Consider the following 26,468-nt stretch of genomic DNA (forward strand, 5'->3'; position numbering starts at 1 on the left):
CAGCACTCATAAAAGTTGAGGGCTGGAGTGGCCCTAATATTTATTGCTGTTCAAGTCTGGCTCTCAGTACTGTTCCAATTGGGGTCCCAATATGCTGGGTTGTCCAAAGAGACTAGGGGATATGCCTATGTGTTTTATTCTCCCTGTGTATGTATGGTGCAGTGCTAGATGTACAATTAATGGTGTGTTTGCATAAAGGTAAGTTCATCCTTGCAAGTTCGTACCTTATAAACTTCGGTCCTGATTAATATAAGGTCTTACTTTGTAGTATTCAGTATATGTTATTCACAGAAGTGTACCTGATGTAGGTCAGTGCCACACAAGTGTTTGCACCCCCTTTCCTCCCCCCCCCCCCCCCAATTAGACAGTAACTGATTAATACACTGGTACCATTACCTATGGAAAAACAAGTATCCAAGACAAGACTGTGCCAAGCCTAGTGCCGCTGATTGTTGGTAAGCAGTATACCACATTTAATACCGTTGCCCCACAATCACTCCCAAAATCAATTCCAATATAAAATATTAGTTTTAAAAAGAAATCTACCATGTTACATCACAATATTTTACAGCTATTTCAATCTACAAATCTAATTATCTATCTAAATTATCTAAGCTAATGTTACTTTGTTTACTGTTCAGTGGCCAGCCTATACCACGTGTTACCTACACAGAGGAGGAAAAGAGGACTTGGGGCACCGTGTTCAGAGAGCTGAAATCTCTGTATCCAACCCATGCTTGCTATGAACATAACCACATCTTTCCGCTGTTGGAAGAGTATTGTGGATATAATGAAAATAACATCCCTCAGCTTGAAGATGTGTCCAATTTTCTGCAAAGTACGTAATGAACTATTTAACTTGTTGAAAAATGGTATGGTGGTGGCAGGCTTGGACTGGTCCACAGGGATACAGGGGAGACTGCCTGGGGGCCCACCTCCTGCTCTAAGGATCAGGTTCCAGACTATGCACTTGAATTATACATTATACATATGTTACCTTACACTGGACTATGGTGTATTTTCTAGAGTGCATTGCTGTTATTAATCTGTTATTCATCTGGTACATTATCATGAATGCAGCAGCTGAAATTACTGTATATATTTATGAAGGGGCCCAGACATTGCACTCTCTAATGGTTAGTCAAACCAATGATGTGGCAGACCACACCCCCTCAGCAGACTGGCCACACCCCTAACACAGGCCCCTACCACTTTATTTTCATTTACAAGTAAAACTCCACCCTTCTCAAGGTCCGTGTAAAGGCAGTGTCCTGTCAAAACTGGGCCACCTGGGAGGTGTGATTTTTCTACATGTTGACAAATGATCACTTGCTAGATAAAAAGGTTCTATGGCCCTCATTCCGAGTCGTTCGCTCGTTCTTTTTTTTCGCATCGCAGTGAAAATCAGCTTAGAGCGCATGCGCAATGTTCGCACTGCGACTGCGCTAAGTAATTCTGCTATGAAGAAAGGATATTTACTCACGGCTTTTTGTTCGCACCGGCGAACGTAGTGTGATTGACAGGAAATGGGTGTTACTGGGCGGAAACACTGCGTTTTATGGGCGTGTGGCTGAAAACGCTACCGTTTCCGGAAAAAACGCAGGAGTGGCCGGAGAAACGGGGGAGTGTCTGGGCGAACGCTGGGAGTGTTTGTGACGTCAAACCAGGAACGACAAGCACTGAACTGATCGCACAGGCAGAGTAAGTCTGGAGCTACTCTAAAACTGCTAAGTTTTTTTTGTTCGCAATATTGCGTAAACTTCGTTCGCACTTTTAAGATGCTAAGATACACTCCCAGTAGGCGTAGACTAAGCGTGTGTAACTCTGCTAAATTCGCCTTGCGACCGATCAACTCGGAATGAGGGCCTATGTCTCTGCACAGAACGAACAGTATTAATGTAGCAGCATACACGTTAAAGGGAAAGTTTACTAGTAATTCCCCACAAGACAAATACACAAAAATAAAATAAATATATAATTGCTCCAGTTACCATGAATACACATAAAAATATATTCACCCTTAACATAAAGTCCTGGGTTATGTAGTATTATGTAGTAATGAGTCTCCCTTTTTGATGGATCTTTGGGGGTATAGCCACAATGCCACAATCATCTGCTTTGATGTAAAAACAGGTAAGTCTCTAAGAATGATTCCAACCAAGTAGATTCATGGATATATCACATACTGAAAAAAGAAGAAACGCAATAGTGCAGACACCCAAGATTGGGTAATGTAATTTTATAAAATGCACTCACAAACATTCACATAAACAGGCATGTAACACATCACGTGTATGTAGAGGCAAGTTTATACTCATCAGACAGCAAATCTCCAAAGGTCCCACATAGAGTTCCGGATACTCCTAGGTCCTCCAGCAAAGTCCAAGTACAGTCCACACAAAATGAAGGTCTTGGTAACTTGCCTTCAATCAGGCTGGGTCATTAATGTTGTCTGCCTGAGATCCTGATGCCTGTGTTAGTCCTGTGGATGCCATTCTCATGTTTCCAGTCTAGTTCCTGTATTTCGTGATTCTTTTTGGACTCCAGTATCAACTACAGCTCTGCTTATTAAGATATGTGATGTGGACCTCTTCATGTTACCACCACCAAGTATGTGTCCTACAGTATAACAGCACCCTGGCCAGCGGAGACAGCTCTCAGAAACAACAAGTGGCTGATTGTAGCCAAGTTACCAAGGCCTTCATTTTGTGAGGCTTATTGGTACATAACGCCGGACTTTATGTTAAGGGTGAATATATGTGTATTCATGGTAACAGGTGTATGCGCAATTATACATTTAAATGATCACTTGCTGAATAAGTCCATGTTACAAATAATGTGCACATTTCCCCTAAAGCCTGCACTGGATTCCGTTTACGCCCTGTCGCTGGTTTGCTGTCCTCGCGAGATTTTTTGGCAGGCTTGGCATTCCGGGTTTTTCATTCAACTCAGTATATACGACATTCTTCAAAACCAATGTATACTCCTGAACCGTGAGTACATTTTGTTTACAAATGGATACATGAGCTGTAATTGTAGATGTTTCTAATATAGTAGGTGCGTCCTGCAGTACTAAAGTAGCTGGAAGCCATACAAATGGAACTGTAATGCAAACTATTTATACTATGACATGGGCTTCATACAGAGTACTAATGAGGGAGATGTGTCCAAACAGATTTGTATTAATTAGAATACGAGCAACGTTACCATATGAAATGTCACTACTGATTACTAGTTCCAAGTCAGATTACAATTATTTGTCTCTTTATGACAAGGCAGAATTGCACAGTAAACCTAATTCTTCTGTAAACTGTGAAGGAAGAAATATAGCTCAAAGTCTCAGGGGGTGATTTATCAAATCTTGGAGAGAGAGAAAGTGGAGAAGTTGTACATTGCAACCAATCAGCTCCTGTAATGTTTCTAGCACAGACTGTAAGATGAAAGTTAGAAGCTGATATGGTATGGGAAACTGCTCGACTTTCTCCAAGATTTGATAAATCCCCCCCTTAGATATTACCTGTTTGTTTATATTTTCTACCTACAGTGATATCTGCCATGAGCTTCTAGGACACGCCCCACTCTTTGCTGACCCAAGTTTTGCTCAGTTTTCACAAGTAAGATTTATTTGTTGGTGTAAAACTATTTTTAATACAGAGCTATCTCAGAATGACTTACTTATCGAATTAATGTGTCATTTCTAGGAGCTTGGATTGGCTTCACTTGGTGCTCCTGATGAATACATTGAAATGTTGGCTACGGTAAAGCAAAAACGTTTTATATCAGGAATTACTGTAGAATTCAGTGACATAATTAGAGAGTCTTGTTTTTAGTTTCCAATCACATATGTTCCTTGTACAACAGTTAAGTCTGCTAAGTCAACAGTTAAGTCAGTTGCCAATATCCTGGATGTCCCCCATCCTTGTAGGTTGCACATGCATAGGGTGATGGCTACATGTGTACAGTGTAACCCACAGGTCATAAACCCAGAAGCCTATATATTGCCAGTACAGCTTAATATCAGAGGTCCGGTCCATGCAACAAGGTAATTCTGCATACAGGTGATTGAAAATGCCAGCAAATAGAGGGGAAGATGATAGATCTTTCCCTTTCTCTCTTGTGTTCTGTCACTGCTGTGTCTAGACTAAGGATGGCAATTGACCATCGATGAGTCTAAAACATCATTGTTTTACGGTCGATGTCTAATACTTTAACAATCGATTGTGGAGAACCAGCTGGTTACCCGCCATGAATGGTAATTGTTGGGCTGATGATGATAGTTTCTTTTTTTTTTTTTATAACGGTGGCACTATGTTGCGGCACCTGCGCCACTGGCTGCAGTGCAGCAAAGTTTACAGAGTCAGTCACACTGTCAGTCCACTGATGTGTACCAGGATTGATGGAGCGTGGGCTGTGCCGCTTCATTGATCTCAGCTGTCAGTACAGTCCAGCCCCGCCCCCAGCACCAACTCACTTGAGTCACAGCAGCTGCTGATCTCAATAATAGATAATAGACAGAGAGCTGTGAGTCTGTGACAGTCTCTGTGTGGTGTGGCTGTGTACTGGTCCAGGAATAGAATTTCAGTTCTAATCTCTAGTCTACTGCAGCACTGTCGCTGCACTCAGCAGCCACACCCCACCCATTGTATCTGTCTTCCTAGAAGTTCATAGGCAGATGAGGCGGCTAGCATCACTCACATAACATCAGTGTTTGCTAATGATCAGATCAGTTTAAGAAGGAAAATACTGTCACTAAGGGTGGGTACACTCTAGGTGATGTGCTGTAAGAGCGATGTCATCTAGTGTGTTCCCTTCCCTGCCAGGGCGGTCGCCGGCAATGCGTACGCACTGAGTGATATGCAAACGATATTGCTCTGTGACGTCATGCCACAGCCGGGCTGTGCATGCAGTTTTTGGACGACAGTCTAAATTGAGCTGCATGCACTGCCGACACTGAGGGTCGTTAACGACCCGTGGGGCCGCGCATCGCTCGTCATTGGGCAGCGTACACACTAGTCGATATCGTAAATGATGTCACTTAGAATGGGTAAAATGAGCGACGTCATTTACTTTATCGGCAAGTGTGTACCCACCTTAAGACACTAACTAAAACACTGTACGCAGCAGCCAGCCGCCAGTAGCGTCACACATCCCCATAGAAAACAGCTTTGCTCTGATTGTTTCTTATAATTTATCCAGCCAAGACTACTCTGCGCATGCGCAATTATTTGATAGAGGGAATCATCGATGGTATATGGTCACATACTTTATACTCCTCAGTTGTGCCTGACAAATATTCCTTTGATGGCAACCATCGATGGAGAGTGTGACAATGGCCATCCCAAGTCCAGACTCCATTTTGCAAACATAAAATTTTGACGGCAGATAAGAACAATTTTCTATAATTTGTGTGAACTTCTGAAATGCTGTCTGTGGGATTATATCAGCCCTAAACATTTTTTACATGTGTCTGCAGAGCATATCAGCCAAGTGTCTCCAAAGAATACCAACAACATTCATCTTCCAGTGCATACACAAGTTACAGTGATTCCATCGAAAGATGTGTTATCCTGCACCATTCTATGTGACTGGGTTAATAAAGAGTTGGATAGTTTGGGATAGCTTGCTGTCTGTGATATAATGGAGATAGAAGGTTAATACATGCATATCACACACTGTATTTAGTGAGGTCCAGTGAAGTTCACTGAGGTCAGTGGCTGAGAAGGCACTGGCTAGTATCAGATCCGGATTTACACACACACACACACACACACACACACACACACACACACACACACACACACACACACAAGCAGTTGGGCAAACCCATGTGCACTGCGGGGGGGGGGCAGATATAACATAAGAGAGTTAGATTTGGGTGGGTTATATTGTTTCTGTGCAGGGTAAATACTGTCTGCTTTATTTTTACACTGCAATTTAGATTTCAGTTTTAACACACCCCACCCAAATCTAACTCTCTCTGCACATGTTATATCTGCCCCCCCCCCCCCTCTGCAGTGCACATGGTTTTGCCCAACTGCTAACAAATATGCTGCTGCTATCAACTCTGAATTACCCCCAATGTTTCATGCACTAGTGTTACGGTGTTACTTAGACGGCCTGTAAAGGATGTAAAGGTTAGCTTTTAAGGACTAAGCACAGTTAAAGAGAGTGGGGCTTCTATAATGACATGGTACAAAATCTAAGAGTTTGTGGTGCAAATTACAACTTTAAGCATTTGATTGGTTGGTATGGGCTGTTCGGTATGTTTGTGTAACATTGTTACATATTCATTATAAAGATACATTTCTGCATTTATAGTAATGTATTAAATAAGATTGTCCCATACATGTATTATTATTGAAGATTTTTAATTACAATTACACATCTATTTATCCAAATAAAATGCTGTAAACTATGATAGAAAATATTTTTAATTTTGTAAACTAATATAAAATGCAGTCTCTACTCAATTTGCCAACAGTTGTACTGGTTTACTGCTGAATTTGGGCTCTGCAAGGAGGGTGACAAAGTAAAGGCTTATGGAGCTGGGCTGCTGTCATCATTTGGGGAATTACAGGTTTGCAGCATCTTTTTTCATGTTTTGCAGATTCTCTTTTGATTACCACATAACTATAAAACTGCTATTAACATAATGCACCATAAATAACACTAACAGAAAAGTGAAACTGCATCTAGCACAAACAGATTATCTGCTTACTAACAATTTGCACTTTATATATTTTATTGTGATTTAAAAGTACATTTTAACTCTTTATTTTTCATATGGTACAATTCAATAACATTGCTGAGGAAAAAGAGCTAACAAAAGATAATTAACTGCAGAACACTTTGTAATAGAGCTGGGATTCCACTTTAACCCTCTTTTGTATTTGATCCATATTTCAAATTTTAGGAACAGCCTAAATCAGTATTTATGCCCTTATTTTATTATTATTATTATTATTATTAGGCTATAATGCAAATTTTAAATACAGTTTGAGTATCCCTTATCCAAAATGCTTGGGACCAGAAGTATTTTGGATATCAGATTTTTCCGTATTTTGGAATAATTGCATACCATAATGAGATATCATGGTGATGGGACCCAAGTCTAAGAACATTTATACATACATTTATGTTTCATATACACCTTATACACACAGCCTGAAAGTCATTTTATACAATAAAATGGATAACCTTGTGCATTAAACAAAGTGTGTGTACATTGAGCCATCAGAAAACAAAGTTTTCACTATCTCACTCTCACTCAAAAAATTCCGTATTTTAGAATATTCCGTATCGGAAAATTTATATATGGGATACTGAGCCTGTATATGTAATACCAGGTAAGTAGGGTGTCAGTGTTGTTGTTAGTCGTACCTGTCTCTTCAAGCTGGAATCACCTGTCACGCCGGACCTCACCGCCTTGAACCCTAGGCAGAAGGATGGAGAAACCCCTTCTCCAGGAACCCCCTAAACAAAAGCCACCACACGTTAGGATGGTGACTTGGTGTTTATTAATCAGGAACATAACTGGTGACCGCTATGGATTTAATTGGTTAAAGGCAAGATGCGACAGTAAAGTAAAGCAATGTAAATGGTAACATGTATTAGTAGTACATGTAACAATGCAAGATTTCAGTAAAATAAAAGAATACCTTAGTATACAGTTCACATTAACACTAGTGTAGTGGCTCCCAGACGTTTTTGAGTCACGGTGCCATAGAGTATCAGATTAAACATTAAACATTAAATTAAGTAAATAGTGCTTATATGTCACCCTTCGGTTCACTTATGTGATGAGGGACCAAATTCACTTCTGTTTGTCCTCATATTTTATGATTAGAAGCCACAAGCACTGGTTTTATTTATTACGGTACATTGACCATAAATAATTTGAATTGGTCCTGGACCACCAACCCAGGGCACCCCTGCAAGTACCCTGAGGCACCCCAGTTTGAGAACCACCGCACTAGTGCATTAATCACTTAAATTACCTAAAATGTCCACCGGGTGGCAGTATTGACTCAACTGTCACTGTAAGTGGGTTTTAAATAATGGAAGTAACCAGTCAGCAGTGCTTAAAGTGATCCTAGAGAGGTGGTGGAACTCACCCCCCTACCCACGCCACCCATGCAATAAAGGTATTGCGCGCACCGTAGGCGCGTGCCCCCAAAAAGGAGCGTGGTCTCAAAAAGAGAGAGGCGTGGTCACACAATAGTATCCCCAATTAAAATTGTGCTACACAATAGCACAATCTTTTTCACATTACACCACATAGTAGTGTCCCATATTCATGTTATGACACACATTAATGTCCCTTATACACAAAGCCCACAGTTGTAGCACCCCTAATACACATAATGCCCACAATAGTAGCACCCCGTAATACACATAATGCCCACAGCAGTAGCGCCCCTTATACAATGCTCACAGTTGTAGTGCCCCTTATGCAATGTCCACTATACTGGTAGTGCCCACAGTGGTAGTGCCCCTTATATAGTGCCCATAGTAGTGGTGCCCCTTATGCAATCCCCCAGTAGTAGTGCCCCTTATGTCCCCAGGAGTGGTGCCCCTTATGAAGTGCCCACTTTACAATGCCCTCATTAGTGTCCCAATAGTAATGCCCTTAGTGCCCAGCCGTTTAGCCCCCTGTAGTTATGCCCTCAGTATTTATGCCCTTGTAGTTATGCCCCCAGTAGTTTAGCCCCCAATGGTAATGCCCCTGCGGTAATGACCCCAGTAGTTTACCCCCCTTTAGTTTAGCCCCACAGTGGTAATGCCCCCAGTAGTTTAGCCCCTGTAGTTATGCCCCCAGTAGTTTAGCACCTGTAGTTATGCCCCCAGTAGTTTAGCCTCCCTGTAGTTTAGCCTGTGTAGTTTAGCTTCCAGTGGTAATGCCCCCTGTAGTTTAGCCCCTGTAGTTATGCATCCAGTAGTTTAGCCTCCCTGTAGTAATGCCCCACTGTAGTTTGCCCCCCCTAGTAAACCACCCTGTAGTTTGCCCCAAGTAGTTAACCCCCAGTAGTTTAGCCCCCCCAGTAGTTAGCCCCCAGTAGTAGTGCCGCCAGTAGTTAGCCCCCTTGTAGTTTGCCCCCAGTAGTTAGCCCCCTGTAGTTTGCCCCCTTGTAGTTTGCACCCAGTAGTAATGTCCCCCAATAGTTAGCCATCTTGTAGTTTGCCCCCAGTAGAAACATATGAAAAAAACACAATACTCACCAAGCCCCGCTCCAGCGTCCGACCACTGCAGTCCTTCCGGCGTCCGCTCCTCGGCACTATGGGAGAGATGTCATGACTTCTCCCATAACACACACTGACAGAGCCTGGAGCCAGAAGCCGGAGCTCAGTAGTGAGCTCCTGCCACCAGTTTCCGCTGTGGAGAGAGAGCCGGGCGGCTGCTGGCAACACAATCTCAGCGGGCGCCCAGCATCAACCATCGGCGTCGAGCACACATCGTTTTAGCTGAGCCGGAGGAGGTGGAACTGCGTTACGTCTCCAAGTGGAACTGACAGAACACAGTTCCGCCCCGTTCCAGCTCACTTTAACACCTGCCAGTCAGTAATTCAGCCTTAGAAGCAGAGAAAGCAGGCTTGAGTTTAAAACCATGAGCACTGTATTGTTTTGCAGTCCTGAATGTAGCAGGTAGGGAGGACAATCCTGGGCCATTTTTTCAATCCCGGGATTCACCTCCCTAGTAGCAGATAAAAGCTGGTGGATGACAGTCAGTAGCAGATATTAGCACAGTTCCATTGTATTGAATAGTAAGTAAGCAGGTACACAGTACAAGTAATGCGGTTCAGTTTTAAAAGCAGAGAATGATATGCAAGCTCCTAGCTCAGTTCATTCAATAAGTGATAGCATGCACAAGCTGACGTATAAGTCGGGTTGTCTTTGGTAGAAGCATGCAGATAACACTTGCTGACTACATTGCGAACCAATTAACAGTACCATTCAGTCCCTAGTCACAGGAGCAGATAAGCTTGAGCTAGAAGAACAGTGCAGTTCTAACGGCAGAGTGACAGAGGCGTTGTGGTTTTGCGTTAGCGATCAGGGCAAGTCCGATACACTTTCACTGCGGTTGACAGTTGTCGGACTCTCCTTGCAGTATGGTGAAGGAGGGATTCCCTGCGCTGAGTGTGACCTCCTTCTAATACTTCACTATAAACAGGCTCACAGCAGTCCCTGCAGCTGGATGGGTTTAATCTGCCCAGCTGAGAAGTTAGTGGGGTGTTAAGTCTCTCAGTCACTATAGCTGACTAAGGGGGACATTTACTAAGCAGTGATAAGAGCGGAGAAGTGAGTCAATGGAAAAGTTGCCCCATCAATCAATCAGCAGCTCTGTATAATTTTATAGCATTCAAATTATAGATGTTACTTCAGTACTGATTGCCTGCCATGGGCAACTTCTCCACTGGCTTACTTCTCCGCTCTCCTCACTGCTTAGTAAATGTCCCCCTAAGTGAGGGGCAAGAGACTCTGCCTACCCCTAGGGGGCACTGTCCCTGAGGCTGTCTCTGAGTTACCTAGTTAGTTGGTACAAGTCCCTCCCAGCGGCGGTGGTATAGTGCAGGTGGGAGTCTTTCACCAGGCTGGTGTGGGGGGGTCGCTCACTGAGGCACTCCTCCTGAGCTCCGCGGCTTTGCTATTGGGTGTTGCTACATGCTGGCCAGGGTTTATGAATGATTGTGGCTCCGGTCCACGCCACCTGCGATGTCGGGCGCTCCCGCTGCTCACGATCGCCTCTCCCCCAGGATTCACTCAGCGCAGTACAGCACTTCACAGCCTACGGCAGTGCGGGCGCTCTACTCCGGCCGCTCAGGGGGAAATCCCATTGCCCTCTTTACCAGCTCCGCCGAGCAGCGTCCACACTCCCTGATCCTCACGATCACCACAGGGCACACTCCTCCACTCAGCTTCTCCCGCTCCTCAGGCTCCACCCAACCGCAGATCACAAATAGGGAATCTTGGGGTCCTCTATAACAGGGCATAGAAGGGGCACTAGTGGGGTGCCACATATATAGTATGTTATATATGGAAACATAGAGAGCCGGCACTCCCAAGATGTAAGATAATGCAACTGCCATAGGGCTAGCACAAATACATAAATAGAAGCAGGCGGCACTCAGACGACTTCACATCAAAATGACAACAGACACTTGTTGATTTGTCAACATTTCAGAATGTGTAATTGTCATTTTTTTGTCAGGATACCAATGGTACATTCCACCACGTGGAATACTTTACCATAAATACATTCCCCCATGTGTGAAGATGCCGGAAGCATATCGCAGACATGTCTCTGACATCACAGATAAGTGAAATAAATCCATCACCATGGCAACAATAGAAAATTAAAAACACGCTAGCCCAAAAGAAATAAAGAGAGTATAACTCAGACAAAGGGTATCCAATTAGTCATGATAACGTGATCCGCGATCGCAGCTATTGTTATTGCACAAAAAACGCTTATCGCACCGTGCGCTCTCCCATTTTTCGCACCTATCCTGTTCCAAAATGGTGAAAACCGGATTCACACAATAATTCTAGCTGGCAAAAGTGGCGATAAGTATAGGAGAAAATAGGGAAATCTGCCTGTACCCCCAAAATGCCAAACTAATGTAGGAAAAAATTATAGAAGTCTATTAGTGGCCATAAAAAAACTATTTGGTGTGGATTCAGTATGATATACCGGCGGATTGGGTCAAAAGGCTGTTATATGTATTTTTGTTTTAATGTGAAAAAATGATAGAAAACTTTTTTTTTCAGCAAAATAAGTGCTCTTGTTAAATTTGGGGTACATAAAAATGGGTATAAGTATATATTTGGGTCATTTTAGGGGACTTTAAAAAAAAAGTGGAAACGGACCGATTACTCCCACTGGAAGTCTAAAAACACTTGTCCCAATTAAAAACTTCAAAGTAATAATTAAACATTTCAAAGTGCCTAATTAGTCATTCAGGGGAGTGTCCATGGGGTTCAGAACCAAACCCCCGACATTTTGATTATGCACTACTCATCACCAGCTCTGAGCTGGTGAAGAGAAATCCACAGTAAGCCCTATGGAAACTTATCAACGATAACTTATCATCGGTAATAGGATACCGGCGATAAGTTATCGGCAATAAGTTATCACGAAACCATGATATCGGGGCTAATTGGATACCCATCTGTAGTAACAAATAATTGATACAAAGTATACAAAAAGAGTTCTTGCTGAATAAAAACAACTGTTACCAACAGTAATAAAATCAACAGCTCAATGTTGGCTACCTAGCTCATCTGTATAATAGAAACGTATATAAGCTTTAACTCAGAAATGAAATGCTGATTAATCAACCAAATGCAAGCCATCGACTTTCTTAAGTGAAATTTGCCTGCAAATGTATCTCACTAAAGATTGGCATATAGCAGCATAGCAAAGCATGGGTATGGTATGTGTGACCGGCAGACGGGATGATGGGATGTTTTAAACTGTTGTGATAATCAAGACAATCAGACAAAATCTTATCAAGCCCCAACCATTAAATAAGTACAGTAGATCATCAATATAACGAAGTTCAAAAAAAGATGTTTAGAAATGTTCAGGTCTGTAATTTTGATGCAAAGTCATCTACTTCTACTTATATATGTAATATTTGTCATGATCAAATCTGGCTGACAGCAGAAAGAGTAGGGCCAGACTTGGTATATATACTCAGAAAAAGTAATATGATAAAAAAAAGAATTAAGTTATTATTATTCACAGTTGAAAAGAAAATTTCTCGCTATTGCCATCTTGAGATGTTAATAGCCTGAGGAGGATTGTGGCAGTACATGTACCGATCCATGTTACATAAACATGGGGAAGCTTTCACCTGATAAAGGAAACTAGCCAGGAAAACTCATAGGAAAGGATATGGCTTTTCTTAATAGAGACCTAAATCTTCAGTAGGAATAAAGTGGAGCTGCCCCAACTTGATAACAGTTTTAATAATTAGCGAATCTCAACTGTACCAGATTGCTTCTGTAATTTGTCTCAGACAATGCACTGTTGCCATTAAATAAATCTTATTACTAGTGTTTTGTCCATTAACTAATGTTTTTGAGATTAAGGAAGTCACAGGGAGAGAAGTTGATAACGTTGTCAGCTGGTAAAATCTGCTTTATCATTTTCTAACCTAGATTTCATTAATTTTCGTTAAGTAATTTGGTCCAACAGTCAAGGTCAAGTTACAGTATCCTCACTTTTAAGTTCACTTCCAAAATATATCTACTAGTGGACATTCCCACTGCTTACCTTAACTATTTGTTTTTGCACAGTATTGCTTGACAGATAAACCACAATTGAGTACCTTTGAACCATCGAAGACTGCCCTGCAGAAATACCCAATTACCGAGTTCCAGCCAATATATTTTATTGCTGAAAGTTTTAAAGATGCAAAGGACAAAATGAGGTGAGAGTTACATTGCATTCATAATGATTTTTGGGACTTGTATAATTTTTTGAAATAATAAATCCTAAATAATCCACTGGAATCCAGGCATCACTTGTACAGTAGTATATATGTTATGAGATTTCCTCAAAAGGGGTGGAGATAGATATGGTTGAAACCTTTTCGCTTATTGTGGACCAGGAATTTTCCTTTGAGGATCTGTCCAAGTCTGCCCTCTGATTTATCTCCTGCCTCTAGGAAGTGGTCTGTTTCATGGATAGAGAACTGAAATTATCAAGTCTAAGAGAGATACAATATTATCACAGGGAAATTATTTACCCCAGGATAATCAGGCACTTTAGGCAAATATAATCTTGATACAATTTAAAAAGCACCTAAATGAGTACCTTATTTTATAGCAGCTCATATATGGCAATCTGGATGCCTAGCATAGATATGAAGTGTGGTTGGTATAACTAACCAAACAAGGGGGCAGATGTATTAACTTGGATAAGGCATAAGGAAGTGATAAACCAGTGAGAAGTGCAAGGTGATAAAGGCACCAAATCAGATCCTAACTGTTAATTTACATCTTGGAGCTGATTGGCTGGTGCCTTTATCACCTTGCACATATCACTGGTTTATCACTTCCTTATGCCTTCTCCAGGTTAATACATCTGCCCCAAGGAGCACTAATAAAATAGCATGTTTCAATTTATTAATAACACATAAAATAACAGTGTTTAATACATAAATATATAGACACAAATAAACAATCTAAAATGGCAGTGAATAATTGTAGGAATGTTTGTGTTTTAAGCTACAAAGCTTGAGTGCCTTATGCAGAGTTGAGGTCCATGATATATTGATAATAGGCTGGTTAAGTCCAGAAAACTGGAATGATTGATGTTTTTATCTATATCAAAAGGTCCCGAGCTTTGGAACACTGGGGCAGATGTATTAACCTGATGAAGGCATAAGGAAGTGATAAACCAGTGATATGTGCAAGGTGATAAAGGCAACAGCCAATCAGATCCTAACTGTTAATTTACATATTGGAGGTGATTGGCTGGTGCTTTTATCACCTTGCACATATCACTGGTTTATAACTTCATTATGCCTTCTCCTGGTTAATACATCTGACGCAGTGTGTGCGAGTGCGTTAAACCTCTAATAGATGAACTGATTCTCACCCACTGATGGTATTGACAGTGACTTCCCATCAGTGGCAGGATGATTTCTTCCCAGCAACAGACACACAAACTCAGGCACCCTCAATGCGTTTCTCTGCCACAATGGCTGACGGTTTCTTCAGGAGGTGTAGAGCAGGTGCTGGGAAGAAATTATCTTTATCATCCAAATCGAGTACGTCCTCTCCCTGCTGCCCGCTGTATTGGAAACATTAAATCAACTGACCGCCGCTATAAAAAATAGCCCCGTTAGCAGACTAAGCAATTGTGGACCCATTGTTACCCTGCACGCATACAGAAGGGATATTGATCAGCCGCCCGAAGTCCACACGTCTGCACCGCCACTGACGGGAAGTGACTGTCAATACCATCAGTGGGTGAGAATCAGTTCATCTATCAGGGGTGAGCATAACGCACTCGCACACAGTGTTCCAAAGCTCGGGACCTTTTGATATATATAAAAACATCAATCATTCCAGTTTTCTGGACTTAACCAGCTTATTATCAATATATCACGGACCTCAACTCTGCATAAGGCACTCAAGCTTTTTAGCTTAATACACAAATATTGCTACAATTATTCACTGCCATTTTAGATTGTTTATTTGTGTCTATATATTTATGTATCAAACACTGTTATTTTATGTGTTATAAATAAATTGAAACATGCTATTTTATTAGCGCTCCTTGTTTGGTTAGTTATACCAACCACACTTCAAGTCTAAGAGAGGGCTGTGGTAGCTTAGAGAGTACAATGACGTCGAGGACATTGTAGTAGCTGATTTTTAAAAGGAATTCACAAAATGCCTCACTCGAAGATATTGAAAGGGACTTATCCTTATTATAACAGGAAAAGAAGTGAGATAGTTGCTGCCCTAGGCGAAACTATGGAGTGTTACATATGAGTCAGAAATCCTCGGTGGTATTTGACCACTAATGTTAAAATATAGCTTTTATTTGTAAACTTAAAACATGTGCGAAAATCTTGTGCACATGAAAAAAGGTAATGTCAAAATAATAAACAAATGTGAAATAAAAATTCAGTCACTGCAGCCTTTAATTCCTCACTCTCCCAAGTGTTCAGAATGTATCCATGTATGTTACAATATTTTTTATCTTGGTGTCCAAGTGGAAACAATTGTATCCTTTGAGTCTCACTTTGTGAGATGACTAATTAGACTGTAACTCAGTTGTCTTTTCTATTTATTTGACAGTTTCTCTCAGTCTTGTCAGTGTGCGCATCACTGTCTCCAAGAAGATACTCTATAATTAATCAGACAATGTCATGTTCTAATTAATACATTTAATATTTTTGTTTTTAATTAGAACATGACATTGTCTGATTAATTATAGAGTATCTTCTTGGAGACAGTGATGCGCACACTGCCAAGACTGAGAGAGACTGTCAAATAAATAGAAAAGACAACTGAGTTACAGTCTAATTAGTCATCTCACAAAGTGAGACTCAAAGGATACAATTGTTTCCACTTGGACACCAAGATAAAAAATATTGTAACATACATGGATACATTCTGAACACTAGGGAGAGTGAGGAATTAAAGGCTGCAGTGACTGAATTTTTATTTCACATTTGTTTATTATTTTGACATTACATTTTTTTCACGTGCACAATATTTTCGCAGATGTTTTAAGTTTACAAATAAAAGCTATATTTTAACATTAGTGGTCAAATACCACCGAGGATATCTGACTTTAAGAATATTTTCACCTAGTCCGAGTGTGCCCACAATAGGGAATACTTTCTTCTTCTGGTTTCTACATGTTCATAACTTATTCCCAGGAGCACCTTCCATATAACAAATTTGATAATAATCAGATTAAAATTTATGAAAAAGGACTGTATGTGATTTACTGAAATTATTGATATAATGTGTATATATATATGTTTATGAAAACCTCTCTCTTTTCTTCTAATCGTGTTACATATGAGTGTAAGAGAAGAGGAAGAAATGTAATTTTAAATTGAAATCTACAATGATTTCATATCTAGCAGGAATATTTGCTGAGGGCCTGGTCTGTTCACCTTTTGGCTGATACTCCAGTAGACAAGGATAGACTACTTTTGAGTACTTCAGGCTATTAACTTAGTAATTAGAGAAAATTCTTAAGCAGTACTAGCTTGCCTACCATATAGAGAGATGTGTATGTACATTTTAACAGGATGGAGGAAGAAGAAAAAAAGAAAAAGGGATATGTCTTTGGTGCACAAAGATATAAAATTTTACTTTTAATTATTTTATTTAAAATAGATGACACGTTTATATTTTAGCGTATCCTACTAATAGACTGGTATGCGAAATATTAAACACACAAATAACACATATGTGTAAATGTAACAACACTGTGAACTATAGACAAAAAAAGAAAAGAAAAATACAATAAACATAGAATAGTTAAAAAATGAGCATCTGTGTCTGTCCTTTATAAATCACTGTCTAAATATAAGTAACAGTTGCTCTATATTAAGTTACAATCTCTATTATATATTGATACAATTGAGTTAGAGCTGTTACTTTGGTGCTTCTATAAGAGCTTTTGGCATCATGCCCAGACTCCTTAGGATTTGGATACAAATTATGTGTCTCACTCTTTGGTGATGTACTAAAATAATCCTGTGTGTCTCACAGTATACTCTGACCGACTCAAACGACCTATATTGGACAGATAGGTTTTATATCTATTATATTTAATTTCAGATATAATGTTCCAAGATATCTTCCATATTCAATATACAATATGATGTCTATATGATTCACCCATCACTGTAATATAACATATGATGCCTCCTTGAGCACAATACCCTATATTTTACCTCTCACTTGCAGTGTCAGGTATCTAATATTATCAGAAAAAATATCCATCCACCTCTCACTTATAGTGTCCGGTGTTTAACTTATACTATTGGATCCTAAGATTACTTCCCAATATCATACAGTATCTGCACAGAACACTCATAACGTGTGGTATCAGATGTATTGATACGTTGTCATCCACATATAATGTGTCACTTAATTTTTAGGTGTCCCCAATATCCAGAATTAGGTATATAATAACTCCACCTCTCACTTATAGTGTCAGGTTGCTGGTATCTTAATATTAGGTATACAAAAAAATTCAACCTCTCACTTATAGTGCCAGGTTGCTGGTATATATGGGGGATGATCCTATAGTGGCTTATTTATGCAGAATCAGATATGCTGTTTGTACACCTCTCACTTCTAGTGTCAGGTGTCTGACTCCACCACATATGTTGTTTTAATGGGGATTCCTGCAGTTGTATTTCCATTAGATAAAGTTATGTGCTCATGAGCATCTCTATATTATGTGATAAGTAGATCTCTCTAGTATCGGCCCAATACATCTTATCTCTATCAAAGAGAGATGACTATGAATCTTACTATATGTGCTACTTCATTGGTGCTTCCACAGTGCAAGGTGCTAAAATAATATGGTGTTAGTCCATAGGAGTATCTGAGACATACAGGATGTGCATGTATAATATATTATTTGTTGAGCACAATATGTCAATTGCTAGTATTCTATTATAGGCTGTCCAGGAGATCACTTTATCTAATTGGAACTATATCTCTTATGGGAACTATCCTATTCAGTTACACAACCAAATAATCTAGGTCTTTGTGTATGTACACTGTCCGTGGCCAGACTGACATAAATACTAGCATACACGTGCTGGTATTCATCAATCCCTATTCGGGATCCATTTGTATCACTATACGATCAAGTAGCGAGAAACCATCCTACACACGGGTTCCCTAAGATCACACTAATGCGGACGCACCCTCACTATTAATCCCTTACTGGGAATCCAACAGAGCCGCACGATAATCAAATTGTACAGGGCAGACGTGTATACAGATTGTCTATATTGGATCAGCTTGCGCCCTCTGTCTCAAGTGTCACATATAATCAATATTTGTATAATTTGTTCTAAGTGTCTGTATTTTATTTTACTAAACACTCATAGACATTGCATTAAATTGCCTGTGGGAGAACTAATATGGACATTATCAGGGGCACGTAAATACCAATGAACTTTTAATCCAAGTATGATACAGCTAGTATATGGTCAGATAGTGAGAGATGTTCAAAATGTTCAAAGCAATTTATTCAAATTGTCTGTATTTTATTTTGCTAAACACGCATAGACATTTCATTAAATTGCCCGTGGTAGAACTAATACGGACACTATCAGGGGTACGCAAATACCAATGATCTTTTAATCCAAGTATGATACAACTATCCTATGGTAGATAGTGAAAGATGTTCATATACATAGATCGTCTGTATCATACTATAATGGGCATCCCGTCTCAGGTGCCAAAGAGATTTTACATGCTGTAGCTTATACACAATATGTGTGATTGGCTAAATTGCTGACACTCTCTGAACCGTACTGTAATCAAGCGCTATCACATTAAACTGCACATTTATAAATATAGTAAGCACAGTGTATTAATAAATTTTCTTGTAATATGACAGAAGGAACAGACACGTAGGACGCTCAGGTCCTACGTACGTTTCGCATTAGCTTCGTCAGGGACAGTGATTTATAAAGGACAGACACAAACAGACGCTCAGTTTTTAATCATTCTATGTTTATTGTATTTTTCTTTTCTTTTTGTCTATAGTTCACAGTGTTGTTACATTTACACATATCTGTTATTTGTGTGTTTAATATTTCGCATACCAGTCTATTAGTAGGACACGCTAAAATATAAACATGTCATCTATTTTAAATAAAATAATTAAAAGTTCAATTTTATATCTTTGTGCACCATAGAGATCCCTTTTCTTTTTTTCTTCTTCCTCTATCCTGTATCATGACATGATCTGTGGTAGCAATATAGGAACAATTAATGTTACATTTATATTAGGGGTACATCTTTACAAAACAATGTTTTTCCTGTGCAACTGATTTTCCCCTTCCCCTATTCCCCTTGTGACAAAGTATGTACATTTTAATCAAGGAGTAAGTTCCATAATATAGATGGAAATTTAAACTGCTAAAAGACTGTGTATTTCTTCTCATATAATAACCTAGTTGAGTTACTATTTTAATATATTATATGTGAAACTACAGACAACTGTCTGTTGCTATGGCAATCTTACAAAGAAATTTCAAATCAACTTGCCAGAACCATAGAAATTGTGGAGACTAATAATTTGTTATACAGTATATCATCAATGTTCTGTGGATGTGACTTTCTTAAACATTACTCTATGCAGTATAGCATAATATTGTGTTGTGAAAGTAGCTCAAGTACAGGGAAAATCTTACTGGTAATCTCAACTGTTTTACAGGAAATTTGCTGGCACAATTCCTCGGCCTTTCTCAGTGCGTTACAATCCATATACACAGAGTATTGAGGTTCTAGATAATGTAGAACAGCTGAAGAATCTCGCTGACTGCATTTCCAGTAAGTCGACAGTTAATTTGTTACAACATTAGCTGATGTGTATTATTATTCAGAAATCATGATGCACTGTAGTAAAATTGCTCACAAATGAAATGATTATTATTATTATCATTAATATTATTATTATTATTATTATTATCATCAGTTATTTATGTAACACACACATATTCCGCAGTGCTTTACAGAGAATATTTGGCCATTCACATCAGTCCCTGCTCTAGTGGAGCTTACAATCTATTTCCCTATCACATGTACATGCACACACATTCACGTTAGGGTTCATTTTATTGGGAACTAATTAACCTACCAGTATATTTTTGGAGTGTGGGAGGAAACCGGAGTACCCAGAGGAAACCCAGGCAAGCACAGGGAGAATATATAAACTCCACACAGTTAGGGCTATGGTGGGAATTGATTCCATGACCGCAGTGCTGTGAGTCAGTAATGCTAACCATTACACCGTCCATGCTGCCCATATTTCTAGCAGCAGCACCTGTGTACATTAAAAATGGGCAAACATTAGAAGATAACCTCCAAAAATTATATTTTATTCAAACTCAGTCCTCCCTACTGTAACAGAAGCTTTGGTGGTCCCATGTCAGGGAGCCCCAAGATTCAAAAAACCTTGCCCTGCCAGAACAGTAGAAGCTTTAACATGCAGCTAAAAGGAGTGGTAGGATGTGAGACAGTATGGTTCTTCAAGCAATGTCTCACATGAACAGAATAGAAATAGAAATGTAACACTGATATAATGAGCTTTTCAGATACTGAGTTATTTTAAACTGTATGTATAATAAACAATAACAGATATTTATTTATGAACAAACTGCAGCAAGCTTAACTTACCTCTGCTTGTGACAGTATCGCTTATGCTGTCTACGGATGGTGTTAGCAGTATGGTCCCCAGCAAAAGCCTTTCCAGTCTGATGTGTAATGCGCCTGCACAGATACCCATCACATATGCATATTAACAAGAAACCCATCAATGGCAGTGGTAAGCTGCCAGCAGCATAGGGGAGAACATGGCCAGGCAGGGGGACACTGCAGGACCTCACTGGACAGGTCAGTTGTCTTAAATACTGGTGGCATATTACATTAATTTCACTGTGATATTAAAGGAAATATGCTGGTGGTAATAACCTATGTTCTTAAATAGTGCTCATAGCATTGGACGGCTAGTTGGTTACATTAGTGTGCCAGTTTGTGGTCTCTACACAGCATATTCCAAAAACTACATTGCTACGTTCTATAAACCGGAAACACAATTGTGCTTTAGTTTTTTATAGCGTTTCTTATACTTTTTAGCATATTTTTCACACCATAACAGTTATATGATCAGATTATATCACCTACTGTATCCTAAATTATCCATTATTCCTCTCTTGCAGGTGAAATTGGGATCCTCTGCAGCGCCCTTAGGAAGCTTGAGTGAATACATCCATGAAACCATGAACTGACTGTTGTTAGGCTACATATACAGACCAAGTTACTTCATGCAATTTACGTTTTAAAAGAATATCAAGTTAAAATGAAATGTCTGAAAATGTACAAATTATTGCCACTAAAGCTAAAAATTTAGTCGAAGGAGCTAAAATCAATATAATACTTAACCCAAACTATTTGCTGTGCTAATCAAAATGTGTGGACTTTTTGCACAGACTGACATCACACAATGCTGTTTTTTTAAGCATATAGGCCCAGATTTATTAAGCCTTGGAGAGGGATAAATTGCACAGTGATAAAGTACCAACCAAACAGCTCCTGTCATTTTTAAACACAGCCTGTAACATGGCAGTTAGGAGCTGATTGGTTGTTACTTTATCACCATGCAATTTATCACTCTCCAAGGCTTGATAAATCTGGGCCATAGTTCCATACTGTATGCAATAGCCTGCGAGTTGCAGGAACCAGTTCTAGTCTGGTAATTTAGCCCAAAAATGTAAAGTAGAAATAACCTTTAAAGGCAAAACCAGGTTAGTTTTGCCTTTTGAATTATTTCTGCTCTAAATGTACAGGCTAAATAGTCAAAATCCCGATGTTTCCTGCAAAGGCTATTCCATATGGGCCAAGGTCTCAGTAAAGTTCACATTCACAATAAAAAATTCAAGTCATTTGCAATAATGTTAGCTCAATAGCTTGACATAAATGAGGATAGCTTTTTTTTTTTTTTTAACCAAGACTGTTAGTAAAGGATCCCAAACCTTAAATAAAAGTATTTCCATACATAAAAAGGCAGAAAAGTTCATTATTATATATTATATTAGTGTAATTTGTTCCGAACAAAAAATACATATTTAGCTTTGTTGTAATATTTAAAAAAAAATTCTTATTAAGAAAATTGTAGTCTGCTGCCATATCTCAGTGACCGCCTACCTGCTAGCAGTAAGTATACTGCACCATTAGGGTATAATAAAGCAGCATTTATTACATGGAACAAATAAAGAGCATGAGCCAAGAACCATTTTCTTTGCTTACCGTGCATATATTATAGAACAATATGGCCCACAGAGATCGTATTGAGTTAGACATAATTGGGGGCTTTTTGTTTAACAGTATTTCATATTATCAAGTAAAACATGTACTAAGCAATCTGTGTAAAAATAAATAAATATGTGTTGCCATGTAAAAGCTGTTGTAGAAATGTACAAATGATGGGCCAAGCTTACACTCGTGTTATAACTACTTCATGTTAAACATTAAACATTATTATACATTGCTTTTTCTTTGTAATAGTTTTGACCTATTTATATGTTAGCATTCTCTAATTCAGATAGCCAGCATTGCCAGTTCTAGTAATCATCCCTGTAGAAACTATAAATCAGAGCTGCTGTAAGGTCATGTCCTTCTGGAAGATTCCGGTTTATACTTTATACAAACATTGAGACCATAAGCAAGGATGCTGTACATTACCAAACATAAGGGAACATTTATCAAGCCTTGGAGAGTGATATATTGCACAGAGATAAAGTACCAGCCAACCAGCTTCTATCTGTCATGTTACAGGCTATTTTTGAAAAATGCCAGGAGCTGATTGGTTGGTACTTTATCACCGTGCAATTTATCACTCTCCAAGGCTTGATAAATGTGGGCAATATACAGTACCTGTACACATACTAGCATTTTCAATATACATTTTATCCAAATAAAATGTGTGCCTTTATTAATAATAATATTAATAATAATAATAATTTAGTATATGCTGTCATTTTATTGATTATTGTACATAGCCATTATTATAATTTAATAATAATCTCATCTATATAATTTAGCTTTTATGGTTTTGTATATTTTACAATACACAATTTTATTTTAATGCTTATAGTAATCACAACCAAAAGTGGAAATATAATATGTGACTTGTCAGAGTCCTTCATACAAGTACCAAATCTTCAAATTAACCGGTTTAGTAATGAATGAGGAACATATACTGTATATATGATGTGGAAATGCAGACATTCAAAGCTAATAACTGTAACTTTAGTTACCTTGCTATGAGAAAGTAGATATCTGTGTGTAGATAACAGTCTATGGATGGGGCCAGTTGAGGACCAGTGATTTAATACAGCCAGCATGTCCTGCATTTATTAATCCAAGTCACCTCACTGCCCTGATTAGTTATGTGTTAAGATAGGTATACACTATACAGTTATCTGTAATTGGTTAAATCATGGATTTACCCATTTTTTGTCTGAACAACTGGTTTTGTCCGTTTTCCAGTATTTGGGAGCAAATGGTCAATTGCTTCATCCATTACTAGATTTTCATTTCAACCAGCCAGATCTGCCAGATAATAGTATAGTGTATGACTGGCTTTAGACATGTAACATATTATAATGTGCATATGCTATTACTACACAAACTTTTCCTATCCTAGTCCACCAATTGTGAATCAAGACACAAAGAAAACGAAAAAAAAAAATTGTCCTCTTTATTTTCTACAGGTATTTTTCTGCCTTATCATTTGGTGGCCTGATATTATATTAACTTTTATTTTTCTTGCTCTTTATCTACTTGAAAAACATACTTTTTTGAGTTCAATCTTTTATAACCTTTTTTTAAATACTGTATTTTTCCTAGTCTTTGTATTTCCATAATGAACTTTCAGTGCCTTTTAGTTTTTTAAGCAATATTTGTCTTTCAAGTTAAAATCATATAACAAGAATATACAATTATGAATAAAATACATTAAAATTGTTTGCGTAAATTGTATTCAATATTTGTCTTATCTTGTTCTTGTTTTGTAACAATGAAATGAGAAGAGAGAAGACTGGTGAGTACAGCATCATAAGGATGTGAAGTTGAGTATCGTAAGGTGCATACACACGGTGAGATTTTGGCTATCTTCCATTTTGCCTATGTGTGGTTTTGGCTATGGACGATTTTTTCTATACTTTAGTATTAGATACTCAAAATTGACTTGCCTGCACAGTCTATCTAACCTTGCGATACCGACCCTTGCAATCTGGCTAACACTGTACGATTTGCACTAACTTTCCTTGCGATTTTAACTGTATAGTCAAAATCGTAAGGATCAATCTCACCGTGTGTAGGCACCTTTATTCTCAAATTACGATCTTCCAGCACTGGAAATCTAAATGGTGAGATCTATTCTGCTAGAAGCTACACTTACAAGGAGTTAGTGCTCTGAGTTGTACATGAACCATGGGTCTCATATCTGGTTTATTGTGTAATATTTTCATGATACAAAGAACCTCTGTTTTTAATATTATGTATAGGAGGTAATGAAGATTATTTTCAGAATTTTGCAATTAAGCGCTCCTCTATAACAATTTATTGGAGCTTCTACAGAGAAAAGAGAAAGGTGAACCCATTAGAACTATCTAGTGGTTCAATGGGACAATAGTCTGTAGTATACAGTATCTTCATATGGTGTGCAAATAAAAGAAAGAAATCTTTGGGTATGACGACCAATTATAGTAGAAGTCCCTTCTTTGATGGCTCCAACATAAGGGGGTGGTAAATAGGAGAATCTTCTGTAATCTAGTAGGAACTAAGTACCACCTTGTATATATATATATATATATATATACACACACAGTAAGCTGTTTCTTTAGTTATTGTGAAGATGGAGGATTTTCCTATTTCTTGTCTAATGGACAGCCTAGTAGCGGATCTTGCCACGGGCAAGCAGGACTTTTCCCCGGGGCGCCGCCTTCCGGAGGGCGCTGGCGCCATCCGGAGGGCGCCGCACCATGGCAAGATCCGCCACTGCTGTGCCCTCCGCTGCCCACTGTGTCCCCTGGCTCTGCGGCTGTGGTCCCCTGTGAAGGGAACTAGACGCGTAGCGTCTAGTTTCCCTTTGCGGAGAGGACCTTTGCTGAGCGGTGCGCGATGACGTCATCGCGCACCGCACAGCAAAGGTCCACTCCGCGAAGGGAACTAGACGCTACGCGTCTAGTTTCCCTTCGTGGAGAGGACCTTTCGCTGTGCGGTGCGCGATGATGTCATCGCGCACCGCTCAGCATTTAAGCGGCGCTTCTACTGTACAGGGGGCGTAACTGGCCACGCCCCTGTATTAAGCCACGCCCCATTCCCTGCCCGGGGCGCCGAGGGCCCTCGAACCGGCCCTGCCAATAACCTTTCTCTAGTGGTGTGGCCAAATCCCAATGGTTCAGTTTAAAAGGAATGTAGCTAGAGAGTGTGGAAATAATACCATTTCTCACAGGAATATGGTAAAAGACGGTGTCAAAAGTGGAAAGAGGAGTTTGAATAACTGATTTCTCTGAACTGTTTGTAAAACAAAAGAACCAACCTCAAACCATTCAAATGGCTTCAGTCAGGGAATGTTGTGCCTCCCACAGCGTCAATTCAGTGATCTCCCTATCGTACCATCTACAGAGATATATCAAAATCTAAGACTTTGCTGTAAATTCTGTCAAGGATGTAAATGGTTCACTGAAAAACTTGGAGGAACCTCCCAAGTACTCCCTGGCATATTTATAATGGGTACAGTGTGTGCAGTGCACTTGGGCCCCTGGAGTCCAGGGCGCACACACTGCACCCATTATTTTTAATACTTTCCCTCTGGATTCCCACAGCACAGCAGCAGCGCTTCAGAAATCACTGGGAAAATGTCACTGCGCCATTTTCCCGTGATTTGTAGACTCTGGGAAAGGGCCCATAGCTATGCGCTGCCGGCTAGAGAGGAGGGGGCGCAGACTTAGCCCGCACACGGGTCTCCTCTTCCTTTCTACAAACACCTCTTCTAAAGGGAATTCTCTTTGTCTTCCAGAAACTAACAGTGCTCAGATGATCATAGCAGTATTTCTATATATCAGAAAGGGCCCTACCTCCATATTTAAAGATTCAGAATTATGGGGGTAAATGTAATAGGCATAGGCGTGCGCAGCACATTTTATTAGGGGGTGCATCATTGGAGGGTGTGT

General features: G+C 39.5%; 1 protein-coding gene across 1 annotated transcript in view; it reads left to right on the plus strand.

Annotated features, from left to right (window-relative positions):
• PAH (phenylalanine hydroxylase) overlaps window positions 1-22,777 on the plus strand; it is a 126,567-nt gene extending 103,790 nt beyond the window's left edge. The window contains exons 6-13 of the mRNA XM_063927793.1: window positions 642-838; window positions 2,858-2,993; window positions 3,545-3,614; window positions 3,702-3,758; window positions 6,482-6,577; window positions 13,300-13,433; window positions 19,946-20,061; window positions 21,450-22,777. Of these exons, the coding sequence (XP_063783863.1) occupies window positions 642-838; window positions 2,858-2,993; window positions 3,545-3,614; window positions 3,702-3,758; window positions 6,482-6,577; window positions 13,300-13,433; window positions 19,946-20,061; window positions 21,450-21,493 (850 nt within the window). The 3' untranslated portion in view covers window positions 21,494-22,777. The remainder of the gene's footprint in view (window positions 1-641; window positions 839-2,857; window positions 2,994-3,544; window positions 3,615-3,701; window positions 3,759-6,481; window positions 6,578-13,299; window positions 13,434-19,945; window positions 20,062-21,449) is intronic.
• Window positions 22,778-26,468: the final 3,691 nt, after the last annotated feature.

This window comes from Pseudophryne corroboree, chromosome 6 (assembly GCF_028390025.1).
Source record: "Pseudophryne corroboree isolate aPseCor3 chromosome 6, aPseCor3.hap2, whole genome shotgun sequence".
NCBI classification, from domain to species: domain Eukaryota; kingdom Metazoa; phylum Chordata; class Amphibia; order Anura; family Myobatrachidae; genus Pseudophryne; species Pseudophryne corroboree.